A 22,125-nucleotide genomic window follows, 5' to 3' on the forward strand; every position below is an offset into this window, starting at 1 on the left:
TATATTGAAAGTTATAGTTTTCCTAAATTGAAAATGTATTTCTGATAGGTACTTCTTCCATTCACTCTGTCCTCTCCACAATGTTTTGGTGCTTATATGTTTTGCCAGACTTTAAAGTAATGATTTGGTAGTGGCACATAGAGGGAATCATGTGCCTTTTGATGGTATTGCTCTCCTGTTGGTTGAAAGGTGATGCATGATGAAAAAGCTAATCTTGTGAGTGGAGGGAAGTGCCTATCAGAACCACATTTTCAATGTAGGAAAGTTATAAATTTTTTGACAGTAGTATGCAGTGTAATGTACACGTTGTGCATAGTTAGTATGGTGTCCATAATGTGTTGTACTTAAAAATATCCACCGCACTTACTAATTGAGATCATAGTTTGAAAATGTGCATAAATTTGTTTTAATATGCATACATTCATACATACATGCACACACAAGTATATTAGTAATTGTTGTTGCTATATTGTATTGTTTAAATTTCATTTTTTGACAAGTTATATTAGTATAATAGGAAGCATTATTCATTTACTAACACAACATGAAGCTATTCTTTCTGGACATGATTCTACTAATCTAAAATAGGGCATATCTGATGTGTCTGCATTCATTGTTAAATTGTACTGGTATCACAGTTTAAAGTAATTGTTCAAAGTATATAGCATAACTTTGTTTGAAAATAGTTTTTTTATTACAAAATTAATCTTAAAGCCTATGGCTAATGTTTTTTTGTATAGAAATATGTTTAATATTTTCAAGGAACTGAGCATTTATAAGGCATCAGAGGATTTACAGTGTTCACAATGGCAAGTCATACATTGGTAATTACATATATCTTATTATCAAAATGTTGAAGCATATTAGAATATCAAATATATTTAATTGATGCACTGATATACATAACATGTTTATATGTATAAAGTATCAAAGGAAAAGGTTTGAGGAAATTTTTTATTTTTAAGTGATAACGAGCTTTATCTTGTGAGATATCAAATGAATATTGAGGACTGACGTGTGTAACTAATTACAAAATAGTTCTAACTTTTTCTTTACCTCTTAAATGGAGGCTGTCATCAATTGATACTGCTACCTACAACATTCCCACTATTTAAGGGTTAAAACATTTTGGTTTATTTTCTGACCATTTTATCTTCAGATAAAAGGTAATAGATTTAGAGAATAAAAAACTAAATTTTTTACAAACCAGTAAATTCTGATTTGAGATCATTTTGAAGTAAAAGAATTCTGCATATTAATTGTATAGTTGTTGTCATGTACATTATGAAATGAAAAATTATCATGCTATCAATTTATTTGATGTTTCAGGTAAAATTTTCAGAATGCTACAGGCATAAATTTTTAACCTCTTCTTCCCAAAAGCATCTAAATACAAAAATATTTTATTTTTATTATAATAAGTAGAATATGCACTATAGTTTTCATTTTTTTATTCTCAACATGGTTTCTGTTTTAAAGTTATTAGATTAAAACAAAAAGAAAAATGAATTTATATACATTTGATATCTGTTTTCAGTTTGAAATTACAGTTGCACAATGTTTATGGTAATATTTGTGTTCAGTAGATTTAATTCAAAATTATGAAAGATTTAATTTTGCAAAACATGATTGTTTATTAAATAATGACATCATATTTTAGCACTTGTATTGAAAACATGATATATATTTAGTTTATATAGCTTTAAGAAGTGGTAAGAGTTAATGTTTTCTGTCTTTTAAAATATACATTGGTACTTATTTTAAAATAATAAGTAGTCACAATATTAAACAAGGTCCACATTTGTTCAAGTATTAAAAAATTGTATATGTTTATAATTAATCCTGTAAAACTATATTTTGAGTATACATTGGTAAGGGTCATGTTTAATAAAAGGAATTATGAATATTAGTAAATACAGATAAATTGCTTATACGAACTGCTGTTTTCAGGTGGTTTGTTTATTAACAACAGTATCCAGTAATCATACCATCACCTTTACTTTCAACTCCCATGTATTATTTCATTCTCAGAGGACTAAAGTTCTTTTTGTAATTTCTACGTAGTAAATTATTGTAAAAACATATTAATCTGAAAATTAAGACAATCTTTCTAAAGTAATTACATATTTAAGCAGTAAAACTATATATATATTTTTTTCTCTCCTCCCCCAATGAAATATAACACAAACACTCAGAAAAAGTTAATGTAGTTTTAAAAATTGTTTATTTGATAATCTAGGTTTCACATCGAAAGGGACTTCCTCATGTGATCTACTGTAGAGTTTGGCGTTGGCCAGATCTCCAGAGTCATCATGAATTAAAACCTCTGGAAATCTGTGAGTTTCCTTTTTCTGCCAAACAGAAGGATGTGTGCATCAATCCATACCATTATAAAAGGATAGAAAGTCCTGGTAAGATGAGATATGAAATATCTCTTGTTTATACATCAATCTTTTGTTAATGTTGGTAAGCATTTGTTTAATGACCCTGGAGTCTTTTGATAAAGTGTGGTTTCTTATATTGGATAACTCTTATTTTATTCTTGATTCTTTCCTAATCTGAATATTTGTGTGTTCAAATGTTAGTCTTTATGAAAAGCTTTTAATGTCTTAAAAAAAAAAAGATTCTGACAGAACTAACTTTATGCTTTCAGATGTATAAATAAGTTTTTTGTGTTATTTTAAATATTATGTAAGTAGAGCAAAATGTTATGTTCAAGATTTTATATTACCCTTTATAATAAATGTAATTGTTTTCTGATATGATGACATCTCTATGTACAGATTAGTTATTTTCCTCTTGAAGTCATGCTATTTTGCTTTATGGACTTATTTTCATGTGATTAGCCTTATGAAACTCCCACCAAGACTTCACATGAAAGCGTGTGAATTTGTGCTACTGCATGATGTATCATGCAGCAAAACCCTCCACTGGTATGAGTGTGACACACATCCTTGTGCTAATTCTTCAACATCCTGTGTAAAAATCTTAATTATTTTTTCCTTAAGACAGTTGTATTTAGTCATTTTATCTACTGAGACTTGTTGAAGTAAGTATTTCAAAATCTTTCTTTTTTTTCTGATATGAGTACAAACATTATTCACAGTCATTCATAATTTAGGAAGTTTTTGCCTGTATATAGTATGAATACAGTATGAAGAAGAGTAACATAACATTGTCCAACATGTGGTGAGGTCCACATTTGCCACCTAACCCTCTTTTACCATTCTTCTCTTCACAGATTTGAAGTTGAAGTCAAGGATAATGAATGGAATGATTTTCCCCCCAATACTTTTCTACATACTGAACACTTCTTGGCTTTTTGTGCAAAAGTTACTGTTTGGTTATAGTTTATTTTTTTTAACACATCTCTTGAAGGAAGTAATATGAGACTTTATTTATTACTCCTTAACATGTACACATGTATTATATTCTTTAGAACTAGTTCATCACTCATTAATTTGTTCATCTATAGTTTATCTCTTACTTATAGCATTTAATCATTCATATTTTATTCTGGTTTATTACTCCTTGATATATCCAACTAGAAGGAAGTGTACACATCATCTTCATTTCTTTTTCACATGTAACTCGGTAGACAATGCTTAGATTAAATTTATTATTCCTTGCTGTGTTTACATAATTATTAATGTTTGATTCTAATTTCTTATTCTTTAGCATGTATACCTAAAATATATCATTTAGATCAGGGGTTCTCAACCGGTGGGTGGCGACCCCCCTTGGGAGTCGCGAAGCCTTGGCAGGGGAGTCGCGTAGCCTTGTTAGAAGTAGCTTGGGATAACATTAATTTTATTTCATCAATTACATTTTCATGTCATGAGTGCCAAAGGGTTGGGAACCCCTGATTTAGATCTTGTTCAGTACTTCTTTATTTGTACACATGAAATATAATGCTTGATCTTTGTTAATTATTTCTTGCCAAGATTAAAATGAATGTGTGCCCATTTTAACCTGTAGTTCTACTTTTTATTCCTTAAGATGTTCACATAGAAGATAATGTTTTGATATAACTTATTACTCCTTATCATATCATTCATAATGTCAATGTTTTTCTTCACATATAACACAGAATAAGTTGTTTACTCATAATTCCTGACTCCTTATGTCACTTGAAAGGTAATGTTTCATAATAGTTCATTACTTTTTATTATGTACACATGGTAGATGATGCTTCAGTCTAGTTTATCATTATCTCTTAACTAGAACATGTAGGATATATTTCAATATATTTTTTCTTCCTTAGCTTGCTCTAATTTTCTGATGATATATAGACTTCTTTCATTATTCCTTAACATGTACACTTAATGATTAGTTTCATGGCATATTTTGTACTCATAGATGGCAATATTTAGTTCACATACATTACTCATTGACAAATTACACTGACATTACTGTTTTATTATACTTCCTCACTTTGTATGTTTACATACACTGTTTAATTATTGCTTCATGTAAGATAGGATTTAGACATACAGTGTCACTTAGTGTTTACTTGCATTGGCTACTTACTGTGTTACATGTACTCTTAGTAATAACTGTCTAATATTCTTTCATGACTCCTTTACATATACATATTGAAGATAGTGTTCAAACTTTTTTCTGAGGCTATACCATTTGAATGTGCCCATAACCTGTTATATTCTTGGGGCACTGTACATCATTCATTGGTCTTTTGTTGTTCAGCTTTCTCATTGTTGTTCTTTTTTATTTTACTACACCCTCCTTTTCTCACTTTCCCTTTCATGTCTTCTTTGTCTTAATCCTTAGCTCAAGCTGTCTATGCCTTCAGACTGGTTTGTTCCTTTTTTTGTTGTTGTTTCTATTACTTCTCCAGTCCAAGGTTTGTTTTCCCTTTCCCAACTTTTCATCCTTCTGATCTACCCTTACACATTGCTGATTCCTTAGGATATGACTTTATATTATTGCATATGAGATTGTGACAGTCAGTCCCACTATTTGTTGGTAAAAGAGTAGCCCAAGAGTTGGTGGTGGGTGGTGATGACTAGCTGCTTTCCCTCTAGTCTTACATAGTTAAATTAGGGAAGGCAAGCACAGATAGTCTTGCGTAGCCTTGCATGAAATTCAAAAACAAACAGTCTCTTCTAGTTATGACTCTTGTACTCATTGCTGCTTGTCTTGGCTTGCTATACCTTAAGAAATTTTGCACTTGGAGGATCAAAAACAAAATTGTTTTTTAGTTTTTATATATACATATGAATAACCAGTGGTGCATTTAACATATCATGTGGTATACAAAAATAGATGTTTACTTTTAACTTAAGAATTAAATAATGTATGATATGAAAATTTGAATTATAATTGACATTTTTAACCAAATTTAAGGAGATAAATTCATAAAATAATAGTTCTATAAAATTTTGAATTCAGTCAAGAAACGTGATGGCATGGCCTTTGACTATGACCTGTCTGGAAAGTATAAATGTCCAACTCTCACATGTGAATCATTAACTCTATTCCCACAGCTGGTAATAGGCTTGTAAAGCCTAATAGTTGTATGGTGGTTTCATAAGTGTCATTATTTTGTGTTCATTGTAATTCCCCTTGATTTGGATTCCTGTACATGGTGAGGATCTCCCAGAGAAGGTTTTTACAGTTTACCTCCTCTGGGATCTAAACATCCACCTGTGTGTTTGTTTGCCATGAGTGGTAACCCGTGAAAGCGAGGAGAGGACAATAACATGCAAAAAAACAACCAATATCCTATAACTCGGTTTTTCAACTCTAACCATATGACAACAGTTCAGCTAAACTCATTTTATTTCCCATGGGAATAAAGTTTGGCTTGGAAGCAAAATATAGATAGTTTTCTGTACAATAAACAATATAATATGATACATCATTCAATAGGCTAAAACTTTTGTTTTCAATTGGTTATAAATAATTTAGTATCAAACATCAGATAATAATATTGGCCCTATCTGAAAGATATCCTGTGCCAGGTGGACATGACAATTGCAGTCCAATTTTCTCCCCCTCAGTGTTGATTCCTGTACGTGGTGAGGGGACCTGTGTGTTTGCCATGTGTGGTAACCTGTGAAGGGGAGGAGAGAATCCTGGTGGTTGAGGGGTTTTACTTCAACACATCACTTTGGCCTTGAATTCCTGTAAACAGTTGGTCTTGGGGTGGCCTCCCAGGATCAATCGGCTAGTTCATTTGGGCCAGAGTCAACTGAGTACCAGCAAAGGACGTTCACAACAGGTGTTGTGGACATTGTGTCTGACAGTAGCGTTTGGGTATAGTGATTACAAAACCCTGGCATCACTGTAGTGCCCTTAAGGTACTGTAGTGCATCCCCTTGTAGGGCTCCATGGTGGGTTGGATCAATGGGCACCAAAAAAGTTTCTATTTATTATGGATAGTCCTAAAAACAAAAAGCACAACTTGAAACCATCAAGAAAAAACCGACTATTGGAAAACGGCCATGCATTGATGATTCTGTACAGCCTAACTCACCACTTGAATCTGTCCCGCAATTCTTAATTTTGCATTCCTTAAGTGACAAACCTCTAGGACAGATGTCCCCATTTTTTACATAGAAAAGCTTGCCGGCTCCCCTAAGTTGATAAAAAAGCTATTTCCTACACAATCTTCACCAGCAAATCTTAATGGAACACTTCCCAAAATCAACACAGTTCACGAATCAGTCGCTCCTTCCATCTCTGTTCTGACCACACCTTCCAATCACTGCCAAGCTTCACCTTCTTCAAATCAAGATGTTTCCATTGGGGTCTCCCTCTCTTGACACCCCAAAAATTAAACAAACAACTTGTCCTCACCCTCAATCATTAGTACATGTACCAATAAATTCAGATCCAACCATTCAAGCTAGAGCAGGATCCATAGAGGGTGATAGACCCACATCCAATAAAGAAAAAAAACAAGGTTGTAAGCAGAAGGACTCTTTACCATCTTCTCCTTTGACATAATTACACATGGCCACACTAATCCAAAGGAACTGTCAAGGTTTCCAGTCAAATATGACTGACATCAAAGATCTGATTGACTTTTATCATCTCATATGTCTTTCATTGCAGGAAATATTTCTACAGCCTACAAATACAGTTACTATCCGACACTATTCGTTATACCAGAATGACAGGTTATATGTAGGATGGGGACATGTGGGAATTGCATTGCTGGTTGATCAGCATGTGCCCACCTGGTCCCTGTCATTGACCACACCCTTGGAAGCTGTAGCCATTCTTGTCTCCTCAGGTTGTACCATCACTGTTTGCTCTGTATACCTTACACCTGAAACATCCCGCTTTTTAATCTTGAGAAATTTCAATGGGTATAATCCCCTCTGGGGTAGCTCCCGTATTGATATGAGAGGGCATGCCATAGAGCATATGCTCCTGAACCACAACATGGCTCTATTCAATACTGGCTCTTACACATATTTTCATGCACCTAGTCAGTCAATTACAGCTATAGATCTTTCTGTCTGTTCCCCTTCGCTACTCACTCGCTTTTCCTAGGAGGTTGACATCAATCCACGAGGTAGTAATCATTTTCCCATCGTATTACAAGAGATTGGCCATGATCAGTACCACCTGACCCATGTAACTCAGTGGAAGTTGGTCCAGACCAACTGGCCTTCTTTCACTACTCTCTCGGAACTTGATCCTGCCATCTTATGTAAATCATCTATAGACGATTGTATAGCGGCAGTAATCAACAGTATTATACAACCTGCTACTCGCTGCATCCCTAAAACCTTGGCATGTTCCCTACGGCATCCCCGCCCTTTGTTCTATAACATGGAAAACTCAGAAGTGTGCTTGAGATAAATTTCAAAGATACCCCACGCTCTCAAACCACATTGCATTTCAGCAAGCCTGTGCACACACTCGGCAAGTTATACGTCACAGCCGGAAGGAATCTTGGATTAAATGTACCTCCAGCATTTCTTCAATCACCAGCACAAATGTTATTTGGGATAAGATCCGGAGGGTGAGTGGAAGATATACTTCTACCACCCTCTCTATCTTAATATCTGATGGCCACGAAGTTGCAGATGCACAGAGCATTGCCAATACTCTTGGGAACTTCTTCTCTCATGTATCTAGCTCTTCAAACTTATTCCCTTTCTTTTTAGCCATTAAAACACCGGCGAGGCATCTGCCTCTTTCCTTATCAACTAACCATTCCTATGAATACAATCGCCCTCTTACACTGATGGAACTCAAACTTGCTATTCATCAATCTGGCAATACATCAGTCGGACCTGATAATATACATTATGAGATGTTACACCACCTCTCCCAGGACTCTCTTACTATTCTCCTAGCTGTCTTTAATTGGACCTGGCAGGAAAATGTCTATCCAGATGCTTGGCGACAAGCCATCATACTCCCTATTCTGAAACCTGGGAAGGATCCAACAATTCCTTTGAATTATCATCCCATTGCTTTGACAAGTGGTCTCAGTAAGATCACAGAGAGGATAATCAATGCCTGCTTCATTTGATTTCTTGAATCAAACAACCTCCTCTCACCTACTCATTGTGACATAGACAATGCTCTATGATAGACCACTTAATTTGCCTTAACATCAATCAGAGGAGCCTTTTTAAGGTGACAAGATCTTGTTACTGTTTTTTTTTATTTAGAAAAAGCTTACGATACAGCTTGGAGATATGGCATCTTACAAGACCTTCACTCTTATGGATTGAATGGAAACTTACCCCTTTTTATCCAGCAATTCTTAATGAAGCACCAATTCGAAGTCTGTACAAGCTCAACACTTTCTCATTTTTTCCAGGGCTGTATTCTGAGTATCACACTTTTCATTATAAAGATTAGTGCCATCTGTGAACAGCTACCCCCTACAGTTGCAAGTGGTCTTTTTGTTGATGACTATCACATCTCATGTCAGTCATCAAACATGAGGTTTATTGAACAGCAGCTACAAACTGCAATCAATCAGATACTGAAGTGGACCACAGCAAATGGTTTTAAACTTTCACTCTCTAAAACTGTTTGTATATATTTCTGCTGCTAACAGGGAATCTACCCAGATCCAGAACTCCGTCTTGATGATGTTGTACTTCCTGTCATCCTTGAGGCAAAGTTCTTAAGCATTATATTTGATTGTAAATTAAATTTTATAACGTACATCAAGCAACTTTGTATTAAAGGTCTAAAAGCATTGAACATTCTCTGTGTCCCCTCTTCTACTTCTTGGGGAGCAGATCGATACTCCATGCTCAAAATTTATCGTGCCCTCATCTGATCCAAACTTGACTATGGGTCTGTGGTTTATGGTTCTTCTAGAACCTCAGTACTAAAAATGTGGGATCCTGTCCATCACCAAGGGCTTTGGCTTTACATTGGAGCTTTTCATACTTTTCTCGTGGAAAGTCTGTATGTGGAATCTCATGAACCGACAGAGCAGCGAAGTCTGTTTTGGATCTATCATCCCAGTACTCATACATGGACTATGGTCCAGTTATCAAATCCAGACTGTACAACAGATGGCAGGCAACCTGGAATGAGCAACACAATAACAAGCTTTTTCAAGTCAAACTTTCTCTAGGTCTTTGGTCCTCTTGCTTCTGTAAGGACCAAAGAGAGGAGGTTGTTTTAGAGGGTGTTGATCACAGTTTTTTAACCCACCACTTCCTTTTATCTGGTACTGCTGCACCAATATGTGGTCTATGTGTCACTGAGATCACAATCATCCACATTTTATTATCATGCCGTTGTTATAACCTAGAATGACAACACCATTTGAAAGATATTTGTAAGGCAGGTTTGCCCTTGACTTTGGCCCATGTTATAGGTGACACTGCCCATCTCGCTCATGTTTTTACCTTTTTAAGAGCCATTGGTCTTTTACACTTAATTTAAGGATTTTATCAGACTATATAGTGTTTTAGCATAATTTCTTTTACACATTTCAATTTTTATTTTGACTTGAACCCAGTACTGGAAAGGCAAACTTTAGGTGACTGACTGCAATTTTGATCTTGTTGCTTCAGTCTTCCTGGCAAGTCTTAATTTTACACATTTTAGTTTTTATTTTTCTTTTGAACTGAACCCAGGACTTGGAAAGGCCAACTTCAGGTGACTGTCAGCAAGGGTGTACTTCTAGCTTCAGTCTTTCTGGTAGTTCCTAATTTTACTTTTTATTTGCCTTATACCTACACTGTACCACATCTTGTCTGGCACAATAGCCTTGTAGCTTTGTGCCAATAAACATTGAATACCTACCTACCTATCCATTGCAGTGCCCTTCTCAGGCAACTGACCCTTGATGTGGATTCTTGTTCATGGTGAGGGACCTCCCAGGGAAGGTTTTGTTCTTTCAGTTTCCCTTCTCTGAGAAAGAGTATTTGGGTATAGTGCTCACGAAACCCTGGCATTGCTGCAGTGTGTCTTTGTTTGGTATTCTAGTTTCTCCCATCATAGGGCTCGATGGTGGGTGGGGTTAGTGGGCACCGACATTTTTTTTTTATTATTATTATGGATCCTCCAAATAAAATTGTGAAAAACAGTTCTTAATTAAATGTCCATGTCTTGAAGATTCTGAGCTACAATCTTCAACATCTGTAACACCTGTACCTTGTTTTCTTATACTACATTCTCTTTCAGACAAACCTTTAGGGTAGATGTCTACCTTCTTCATTCAGAAGAGACTAAAGAGACTTGCTGGCTCTCCAAAGTCAGTAAAGAAGCTTTGCTCTGGTGACATATTAGTGGAAACATCCACATTTCAACACAGTGAACTCCTCTTGCATTGAAAGGCAATTGGGATATACCTACTGAGGTTATGCCTAAGCTACTTTGAATTCATCACGAGGAATTATTATTGAAGAACATCCATGAGTCAAAGATTCTTGCTTGCAGTGAGATGTATCTCCACTCGCAAAGATGGAATTATGATGCCGACCAATGTCCTCATTCTAACATTTATATCACCTTGTCCACCTGCCACCATCAAGGCAGGTTATCTTAATTGCAAGGCACAACCATACATTCCAAACCCTCTCAGATGTTTCCTTTGTCATTGGTTTGGTCACTTAAAGTCATTATGTTATGGTTTCTTGATGTGTCCTTGTTGCAATGACAAGGACCATGATGCCCATGAGTGTGAAATAGACCCTTGTTGAGTCAACTGCATTGGCTCTCACCTGTCCTACTTTTGTTCTTGCCCTAAATGGTTGGAAGAAAAAGATGTTCAGCATTTGAAAACAATTCAAAACATTAATTACTCTCAGGCTCAAAAGTTGCTGTCCACCACTTTATATTGGATGTATGCTACTGCACTTCATTCCACTACTACAGTGGGAGTGCAGAGAATCCTCTCTGTGCCTCCAAAAGAATCGTTCTCAAACCAAATAAAATATCTTTTGACCTCCACCATTAAAAGAGTTGTTGAATCGATATAAACACCCAGCTCTGTCCCTAACATTCATTCCAGCAAACCCTAAGATCCACTTCCTTTGGTTCAGGATATGGGCATTTCCTCAAGTACATCTTCTCCCACTCCAAGATGCAAAATGATCATTCATTCTATGTCCTCAGTCACTGGAATCATCTTCCAACAACAAAGACCTGCCAATCAACCCAGAGCAGCATCAAAGCGTTGATTGCTTCCTACCATCCTATGTCTTTCCTTACAGGAAACATTTCTGAAACCTACTGATACAGTCACCTTTCGGCAGTTTTATTTGTACAGAAATGACAGGCTGTGTGGTGGGCAAGTGGATGGAGGGATGTCACTGTTGGTTGATCAACATATTCCCACCCTGGCTTTGCCACTTGACAAATCCTTTGAGACAGTAGACATCTGTGTTTTCTTGGGTCATACCATCACTGTTTGTTCTCTCAACCTGTCACTTGGAGAGACCTATGATCAATCAGACCTTGATGCTGTCATTGAATAGTTGCCGTCTCCCTTTTCAATTTTGGTGGACTTAAATAGACATCATCCCCTCTGGGGAAATGATGATATTGATGGGAGGGGTCACTCCATAGAGCGTATGCTCTCTGATCACAACCTTTCTCTTTTCAATAGTGGTTCTTATACTTATTTTCATGCACCTAGTCTGTTTTTTACTGCTATTGGTATCTTAATTTCCTTCCCTTCACTATTTTCTCACTTTTCATGGAGGATTGACAGTAATCCACGAGACAGTGATAATTTTCTTTTAATTTTGAGAGAGACTGGCCATGGTCGATGCCACCTGACCCATGTGCCCCAGTGGAAGCTGGACCAAGCAAACTGGCCCTCTTTCACTGTTTTTACAAAACTCGATCCTGCCATCGTTGGCAAGCTATCAGTAGACGACTGTGTGGCAGCAGTAACTGACTGTATTATACAGACAGCTGCTCAACGTGTTCCTAAAACCTCGACACGTTTTCCACAATATCCTTTTCTGTGGTGGAATCCTGCCTACCACTTGGCACGGAAAGTTCAAAAATGAGCCTGGGATACTTTTCGTAGGTATCCCACACTCTTGCAAGCTTTTCCAAATAAAACCTTCTACTAGACTTTGACTGTCTTTCTTCCATAAGGATCAGAAAGAAGTTGTTCTAACTAAACTAAGCATTGGTCACAGTTTTTTAACTCATTGTTTTCTTTTACTGAAACTGATGCATCAATGTGTTGTCTGTCTAGTGCTCAGGTCACAATAAGCCAATTTTACTGTCTTGCCATTGTTATGACTCTCAACGATGGCACCATTTTAAACATGTTTTATCCCAAGATTTATCTGTAATGTTAAGACAGTGTTATTGGCGATGGTGACACTGTCCACCCTAGAAATGTTTTTTTAAGGGCCTTTAATCTTTTTAATGCTATTTAAGTCTTTTAATTTATACATTAGATCTTTTTTAATGTGATTCCCTTTTAAGAATCAAAATACATTTTGTTCGATTTTAAATTAGAAAATGGCCGTAACGTCAAATAACTCGAAACCAGGATTGGAAAGGCCAACTTCAGGTGACTAACACTGCTGTTTCAACAACCCGTTAGTTATCCTGGTGAGTTATAATTAAAATTTTGCTACAAGTCTTTTAAAACTTTTATTACTTTACTTTCTGAAAATGGCCATAACGTCAAATAAGCCAACTTCAGGTGACTAATGGTGGTTTTTTTTTAACTTACCTGTTAGTCTCCCTGGCAAGTTATGATAATTACAACTCTACTACAGGAAGTCCTTTACAACTTGTATTACTGTAGTTTTTCTCTTACTGCTGTATACTAGATGTTAACATTGGATTTAATGCTATTTATGTTTTTTAAATAAAGATTAAGTTTTGTTTTATCTTAATTTCCTTATATGAATTTTACTAATTTTACTTTAATTTTTCCTGTCGCACCAAACATGCTTGCCCTTTCAGCCATGGAGACGTTATAATATTACGGGCAATCCCACTATTCGTTGGTAAAAAAGTAGTCCAAGAGGTGGCAGTGGGTGGAAATGACTAGCTGCCTTCCCTCTAGTCTTACACTGCTAAATTAGGGACAGCTAGTGCAGATAGACTTCGTGTAGCTTTGTGAGAAATTCAAAAATAGACAAAGAAACTTTAATTTTTACCAGATGTTTGGTGCAGATAGCACCATAAAACACCAAATCAACCAACCTCAGGCAACTAGCATGGGCCCTTAGTGTATGATGGTTGAGGAGTTGGGCATTGATACTTTTCACTAGCGCCCTTCTCCCTCAACTAGTATTAACCTGTGGAAATTGTTTGCCAATGGAATGATCACACTTAGTACAGTCTGAATGCACTGCAGTCTTACTACATTGATTGGCCTTGCAACAGTTTATGCACAAGCTCTTGGGTGGTTGTGTACTTATTTTACTCAACCTTATGATATCTTTTAGGATTCTAGCCTTTCCCTATTCTTCACTTGAGCAATGAATATACCTTGATTGAAATGAGATGCAGTCTCCCACAAGTATGTCACTATGGTATTCCTACCATAAGTTGTCACACCCCATGGGCTTTCTTATAGTGCTTTTGAAAGGAGGCTCACCTAGGTAATTTTTCACCCTTCACTTTGTCATCTCAGTATTGGATTCTAAGTAACCTGTGCATGGAAGTGAGTCATTATAGTATAAGTTAATATCTTCCTTACCTGAAAATGTATTTTCAGTAGATACTCACCTCTGTGCACATATACATCTTTCCTGGTGCACTCTTCTCATTTGCCTGATAAGAAATGAGAAATTTTGCATACAGAGGGAGCATTTGCATAAAGAGTTATGTTGCGTTCCTATTATTGGAAGATTTTGCTGCATGATTATGTCATCATGTAATAGTAAAGTTCATATGTTTTCAAGTGAATTGTGAGTGGAAGTTTCACAAGGCTGGTGGAATGCAATTCACTAATGCAGATAGCATGACCTGAAGAGGAAAGTGACTAATCTGTGCACAGAGGTATGATCTATCAGAAGTACATTTTTGGATAAGTGTTGTTTTTTATTTATTATGTAAATAAAGATGATTTTTAATGTGTTTCAATAATTAATCATGTGTTTATTTATTTCTAGATTGCCTTATTTGGTACTTCTGAGAAATAATGCTATTATTAAATGATTTTGTAGTGTTGCCACCAGTTTTGGTGCCTCGTCACAGTGAATTTCCCCCTGGACATCCTGTTGTTAGTAACTTTCAGCATGTTCCTGAACCTTCTATGCCTCATAATGTCAGTTTTTCACCTCAAGGATTTCAATCCTCTGCTACTTCATTAAACAACATTTCTGGTCCAAGAGGAATGGGTGTTTCATCCCCTGGTTCAAACATCAGCAGCTCAGCACCTAACAGCCCCTTTGGACTTCCTGGTAGTTTGGTTTCTGTACAGTTCAACTATTAAATTACTGAGTTGTAGTTTAACAAGTATAGCTTTGCTAAAGTATCTGATCATCTGCCAGTATTTTTAGCAAAAAGATACAATGAAGCTTTATTTATAAGGATGGATGTTATTGCAAAAACAGTATTAACAATATAAATGATACTGAAAGATTTAAAAATCTATTAGAATTAACAAACTGATAGTTTGAAGTTGCAACAAATATGGATGATAAGTGCATAATTTCCATAAATACATTCAAAACTGTATCTAATTTATGCTTTCCTATACAAAATTTTAAAGTTTAATAGAAATAAAATGTTGGTTTACAACAGCTCGTATGACCAAAAGGATATATTATAAAAGTAAACTGGAGAAAAATGAAAAATAGTATTAAAGGAATACAGACTGTATTGAATCATTAAGTAAATTTAAAGAAAAAAATGCTACTAATTTATTTGTGACAAACTAGTAATTACTAATAAGTTTGATCATCATACTTTGTTAAAATTTGTGCATATTATTGAGAAAATAAGTCAGTCTGAAAATAAAGGTTAATATTATTTACTGAATAATCCCAATATTCAGCATCAACCACACCTAAAGAAATAATTAATTTAGTTTTTTTTTAATGGGAAAGCAGCTTAATATTATAAAGTACATCCAAATTTTATTGAAAGAACTATTGATTAATCTTTTCAGTTTGTGTATCGTAAGTGTATTTGCAAAAATATTACAAAAAATAGCAGCTATATAACACATTTAGTGATGTAAATAACATTTTATATTATTCCAATTTGAATTACTAACTAACCATTTAACAAAACTCAAAATAGTAAAATTGATAGACAGTTTAAGTAAACAACACAAAAAATAATTCAGATTGGGTAGACTAATCCTGCTGTCCCCAAAATGTGACTCAAAATTTCAGAATGTTCTTTATACATTGCAGAGTTACATCATTTTTCTATAATTCTCCCTCTCACTTTTAAGAGTTTATTGTTGACAGTATAGATTTTGACTTTGCTATTACATTCTTTATGATATAACTATTTTTATTAGTATTAGAATTTCTGTCAGTGAATTTGAAAGCCTTACTTTCCATTTTTCCTGTAATATTGTAATATACAGGGTAAATTTAAAGTTGCATTGCCAGTTTTGATTATTCAGTATGCTTCTACCATTGTAAATTGATATTCCTGCTTGATATCACAATAAGATGGATGTTTAATTTACTTTATCATTCAAAATATCTCATATTTTATGAAAGTCAATCTTTTCTTATGGTCTAATTGCCTTCAATTTCTGAGGCTTGATTTACCTGCTTAAGAGCCACTCCTTATCCTAAGAACATTCTAGTGGTCTCGCTCTTTTTTCTTTTTATCTTGCATGTATTTTTGTTTGGAATATTGAAGATGTATCTGTTACACTTTATATCAGATGATGCAATAGTCTTAAGTATTTTGTATTTAACTAATCTAAAGAGATTCCTATTTTCACATTTTAAAGTTTTTAATTTTATAATAATATCATTAAATACAAGAAATAAAGTACTTATTTGGGTCTTTGTTGTTGTTGTTGCTGTCAATGACACTTAACCCTACTTTGTTTTTTATATAATAATGGTAGTAATGCATTACACAATTTGTATTTAGTTAAATAATGTGCCAAAGAACAAAGAATAGTAGCAGCAAAACGTAGACAATGTCCCATAACTATAACAATTCTTAAGGCTTTCTATTTATGCGACTAGAGCAGTTACAAAGTTATCCAACCTAGTCAATGTGTTTCCTGTTAAGTATGAAGCTTGAACTAAAAGAGAAAATGACAATTCACTGTTCAGAAAACAATGTAATACAGTATGTCATTTGATAGATGAAATACTTATCTTTCTGTTGGAATAAATAATATAGTATAAAATGTAAGAAAGAACTGTTAAATCCTGAAAGAGGATGTGACAGGTGGATGTTGTAAGAGGGGTATAATTTTGTTTGATGTCTCCTTAACCAAACAAAATTGACAGCTATAAAAATTATGTTTTGTCTGAGCAAAATGGAGATTGATTATCTGTGGTTTTATTCTTAATTGTTTATTCTTTTATACTTTCATCTCAGTTTCTTCACGTTTTTCTTGTATGGTTGAAGAGGGGCTACTGCCTCTAAATACAACTTTTTAATAATACATGTCTAGGCTGCTTCTCCAAGAGCTTTCCACTGCAAGAGCTTAGACCTAATATTCTTCCTACCTGCTTGTGTAGCCACCTGTGTCTCATTATGGACATCATAATATCAAAACATCATAACTAATCTCAAAACTGTTTTTTTGTGCCTGAGTTAAAGGTTTCTATGGATAAAAGAGGTACCCTGTTTTCTTTCTGTGTGTCATTTAGGTACTGTTTATTTTGTAATGCTGGTCTGCTATACACATTCTTACAAGGTTCAACTTTTAAGAATATGTTTGTCGTCCTGAATTCTAATCAGTCTCTGCATGGCTTTTTTAGTTGTTGTTGTTTATTTTCCCTTCCTGTTGTTGTTCATTGGTTCCCACTTCATTTATAGTGTAGGTGTACACATTTCAGGCGTAAGTCTGTATGATTTAAATTTTACATTCATATAATTAAAATTATTTTCAAAATGGTAATACCTCTGAAATACCTTCACTCCAGGATTCTGTCAACTGTAACTTTGAAACATATCTAATTTATGGCAGGAAAGCAAAAGTTGTGTAAAATCTATTGATATATGAGTAGTAAGGCATGTTGAAAAGTAGTATTATGGGTGACATTAAGCATGCAACTACATAAAGAACATTTAGAGGAAATTTTGAGTAACGTTGTGTTGACAGTATGACCTTAAATTCAACAGTATTTTTTATATTCATTTTAGTTCTAGAAATGTTAAATATATCAGTTATAATCCTACATCAAATATATGTATGTATATATATATTGATTTTGATTTTGTTTGTTTGTTTTAAACAAGCCATCTCTGAGTCACAGTAGCAGAAATAGTAGGGTATGTTGTAGGAACCATATCCAGCATGTATTTTTTTTTTAAATGTACAGGAATGGGCATTATTTTATAAGAACTTGAGAGGTGTATCCTGAGCTATTGCTGGATAATATATACAGAATTTTTTTTTTTTAACCCTAATTCAGATGATGGTCATAGCATTGTAGCAATACATTATCTATGAGACACTGCTAAGATAATGAGCCAAAATTTTAGAATGCTTGATGTTCTTGAAATGGAAGCTTGGTTGATTCAAAACTAACCTACAAATGTTAAGTAGCAAAATGTCTGAGGTATTGCCAGATCAATATTAATGAAAAAAAAATTGTTTTCCTATATTTTTTTAATGTATATCTTACAAACCAACACAGTTGTTATTCACTACTGTAGTACCCATTAATTGGATTACTAAGATAGAGGTTAATTTTTCTTGCACAATTTTGAGATTAGTAATAAAATAGTTTTTAGTTTAGGCTCACTATTTATAAGTTGGTAAGGATTTGCATGACACCCTACAAAAAAAAAAAAAAGAACTTTTGTGCATCTTCTTGGCATTTTGGAGTCTTGGAAATAATAAACTAGAATTTAAAAGCTAATGTAGTTCTGGTAAAACTGAAAGTTTGTAGATTTTGGTTATTATAAAAATGTATATATAATTTCAGTAATAATTGAAAAGTTTTGCAGGAAACAGTGCTCTTGTTTCGTTGTGATGATTTTCATGTTAAGTTTGATAAAGAAAGCTTTTAATTCTTTAATTGTTTTGTAAACTGAAGGGTTTGAATAAATTTATTTTGTTGAGAGTTTTGTTGATTTTATCTTTTGTGAAATTCATAGCAGAAACTCCACCACCTGCCTATAGCCCACATGATGATAGCCAACAAGGAAGTGAAAGCAGTCATCAGGCAATGGATACTTCCAACATGCGTTCTGGTATGTGTTTGTAGTATTAGTACATTTCTCCTCATATGAATTCATAGAGAAACTTCAATGGATTAAAATTAAAGTTGGATATATTTCTATTTAATTTTTCATAGTAAATGGTCTGAACAAAATAAATTCCAAATTATATTGATTATTATTATTTTTCCAACAGGTGCACTTAATCATACAATAAAATAGATGTATCAACATATGATAAACTTTTTATTGCTAAAGCACTGAAAATTAACAACACAAGATACTGGGAATAGTATCACAAACACTTTTTAATATTGAAGATGAAGTAACATTGAAAAAGAAAGTAAAATCCTCTCTGAATTTTTGTTAATCTAATTAACTTTTGCTTCCAAAGAGAGAACTTGTGTTCCAAAGGCTTAATAATTTTAGACATCATTATTTTAATGCATTTCTTTTTTTGTGGTAGTTTTTGTAAATTTGATCAAACACTTATAGTCAAATAGTCATTTGTATTGGCTGTTTCTTATTTTTTTTAAATTATTAAGTAACAACAAAACCAATTTGAAAATGTTTAATATTGCTGCATATTCATAACTTTTGATACATGCATTGAATGTTACACTTATTATAATTCTTATTATTTCTAAGATGCAATTGTACAACTCTTGGATATGCAAACAAATGTTTAGATAAATATTACCTGCAGAACATGAAATTTTCATAAGTAAAAATGTGCACAATAGCAGAATGTACTGTATTTCAAAAACAAATATACTGACGTAAACATGTCTGAAACTTAGTGAAATTTAATTCATTCTTATCTAGAAAATAGTTTTTCCTGAATCTTTACATGTTATGTTAGGATGAAAGTTCAATAGTAAATATTACTTAATTGGTTAGTTTAAAAAATGCATACTGTTGTGAAAATTAACAAGTTTTGAATAAGTTTTCCTAAAACTAATTGATTGTTAAATTTTAATATACAGTCAAAATCAGATTAATTTCACATTAGTTGGAACTTTCACAGCAGTTAATGAGTTTAATCCATAATGCTAAAAAAGTACTGGTAGAAGTATTAGATCTGACTGAGCAGTTGTTTTGAAAATAATGCATTTTGGTCGTTATAAATAAAAAAAAAGTGAATTGAGTTACCTATATTTATTACTAGGTTAACCTTTTTCTCTCATCTGTGTGGGTTACTTGCTGTAATCAGAAGTTAATAATAATTGCTTTTGTAGTTGTGCAACCCATTTTCAGGATCAAGAAAAGTAGCTTGGTGTTTATGCATCTCCATTTTTTATGAGTAAGCAAATACATAAAGTTAATCCCAGCTTGGGTGATGAGTGCCCATTTAAATAGACCACTCACTGAATCCATTAAAATATTATGCTGTGAAAAGTATATCAGTGGACCCTAGTACACAGAATATTAATAGTTACCCAGTGCATGGCACTGGTAATGTCACTGATTATGATGGTTGTCTTCATATTTATAATTATTCTCACACACATGACCAGAATTATTCATGATTAAGAAATATTTTCATAGAAATTTTGTAACTTGTAATTGAATAGTTTGTAACAACTCAGTCACTAGCTACATTACAAACAAAATGTTTATTGTGATTAATAATGGTTTTATGAAATTACACTGTGGCATTAAATATCTATTATGTTTGGTTAGGTGTAGCACTGCAATCTCTAATAAAGTAAAATATTCCAGGTTTCTATATCAACTTTTCAGACCAGGCAGTTAAGGCACTCCATTCGTAATCCGAGGGTCATGGGTTCGAATCATCGTTGCACCAAACATGCTCGCTCCTTCAGCCATGGGGATATTATAATGTTGCAGTTAATCTGACTATTCATTGGTAAAAGAGTTAGCCCAAGAGGTGGCGGTGGGTGGTGATAACTAGCTGTCTTTCCTCTAGTCTTATGCTGCTAAATTAGGGATGGCTAGTGCAGATAGCCCTCATGTAGCTTTGTGCAAAATTCAAAACAAACCTAACCAAACCAGTTAGCTTTCAACTGTGAAAAACATACTTTTATTAAAGATATTTACAGTAAACCTGAATTCATACAGTGTGAGAAATGGGTATTTTATGCAATACAATTATAGTAAGAGAAAACAACTGTATCAAAATGCTAGTCACAGTTTATTCGTATAGGCCTAACATTTGAGATAAAAGTAAACATAAATTTTCTTAAGGCTACTACTTTTCAAGTAATTCAAATATTTCTCAAATTATTACATCTCAACCCTGTATTTACAACTGAAAACAAAGAACTAAATAGGCTTAAACACAGCAATTTACCATTAGACTTTCAAGATGTTTATCAAATTAAAGGTGTCAGAGGGCTGTTGGTTAAAAAATTTACCTTCATACAAATAAATTTAAATATAGATGTCATTAAATTTGACAATGTAGAATTTACTGTTACTTGCTAGTTTTTATGAATTAACTCTGAAACAACTGCTAATCAAAATAAAGTTTACTTTATAGTTCCATTTATTGACTGAATCACAGGACTAGTTAAATTGGAATCTGTAGTTATAAACATTTCTGTGCAATAGTTATTACTTATCACTTGCAAAATTAAATATGCAGCTATTACCTATTTTTGCAAGAGGGACACTGGCAACAGAATCTTTAATAATAATAATGTGGTAGATAACATAACTGAAGGGAATTGTACAACACTACCTTCTAATAATGAATTTTATCATTGCCTTACATTTATTCTCTAATTCTCTAATTAAAAACATAGTTGATATTGATGATTTACAACTCTTTGTAAGCAAAGTTCCTAAATTTCAAGAAAATTCTGAAGTTAACTAGATCACAGAACACATAATTAGTAAATCCCTAGATAGTTTTACATAAATGGTATAAAAGGAGAACTTAAAATTACTCCTATTTAATGAATTGTTAAACAGGATTAAAAAAATTCATTATATATATATATATATATTGCAATATTAGGTAAAGAACTGAAATTTAATATATAAACACTGAAACTTTGAGGTGATAAGTTTTATAGGCATATTAAAATCACTGAAGAAAGTATCTTACACAAACAGTTACTTTTTTATCACACTTTGGTGTACATCCTGAAAAATCTAACACCTTTATTATTATTTTATCCACAAATCAGATAAATCACCATACAACCATAGATTTATTGTTGATGCTAAGAAAGCTATTACTAAGGGTTATCAATTCTAGTTGGTCAAAGTCTGAAATACATTAAAGAGTATTTAAACAAGAAGTGTAATATTATCATCTTTGGTTTCATTAAATGTAAAGACTAAGCCAAAACTAATAGAAATTTTTAGTTTTAATTATCTTTACATTAATATTCCTATTTA

General features: G+C 33.6%; 1 protein-coding gene across 8 annotated transcripts in view; it reads left to right on the forward strand.

Annotated features, from left to right (window-relative positions):
* LOC143256050 (protein mothers against dpp-like) overlaps nt 1-22,125 on the forward strand; it is a 47,927-nt gene that overhangs the window by 15,808 nt on the left and 9,994 nt on the right. For 5 of the 8 annotated variants that reach the window (XM_076512736.1, XM_076512689.1, XM_076512696.1 and 2 more), the window contains exons 3-5: nt 2,240-2,411; nt 14,604-14,840; nt 18,694-18,789. In XM_076512736.1, the coding sequence (XP_076368851.1) occupies nt 2,240-2,411; nt 14,604-14,840; nt 18,694-18,789 (505 nt within the window). The remainder of the gene's footprint in view (nt 1-2,239; nt 2,412-14,603; nt 14,841-18,693; nt 18,790-22,125) is intronic. The other 3 variants (XM_076512727.1, XM_076512741.1, XM_076512745.1) reach the window with 2 other exon arrangements.

Source organism: Tachypleus tridentatus, chromosome 1, assembly GCF_004210375.1.
Source record: "Tachypleus tridentatus isolate NWPU-2018 chromosome 1, ASM421037v1, whole genome shotgun sequence".
Lineage (NCBI taxonomy): Eukaryota > Metazoa > Arthropoda > Merostomata > Xiphosura > Limulidae > Tachypleus > Tachypleus tridentatus.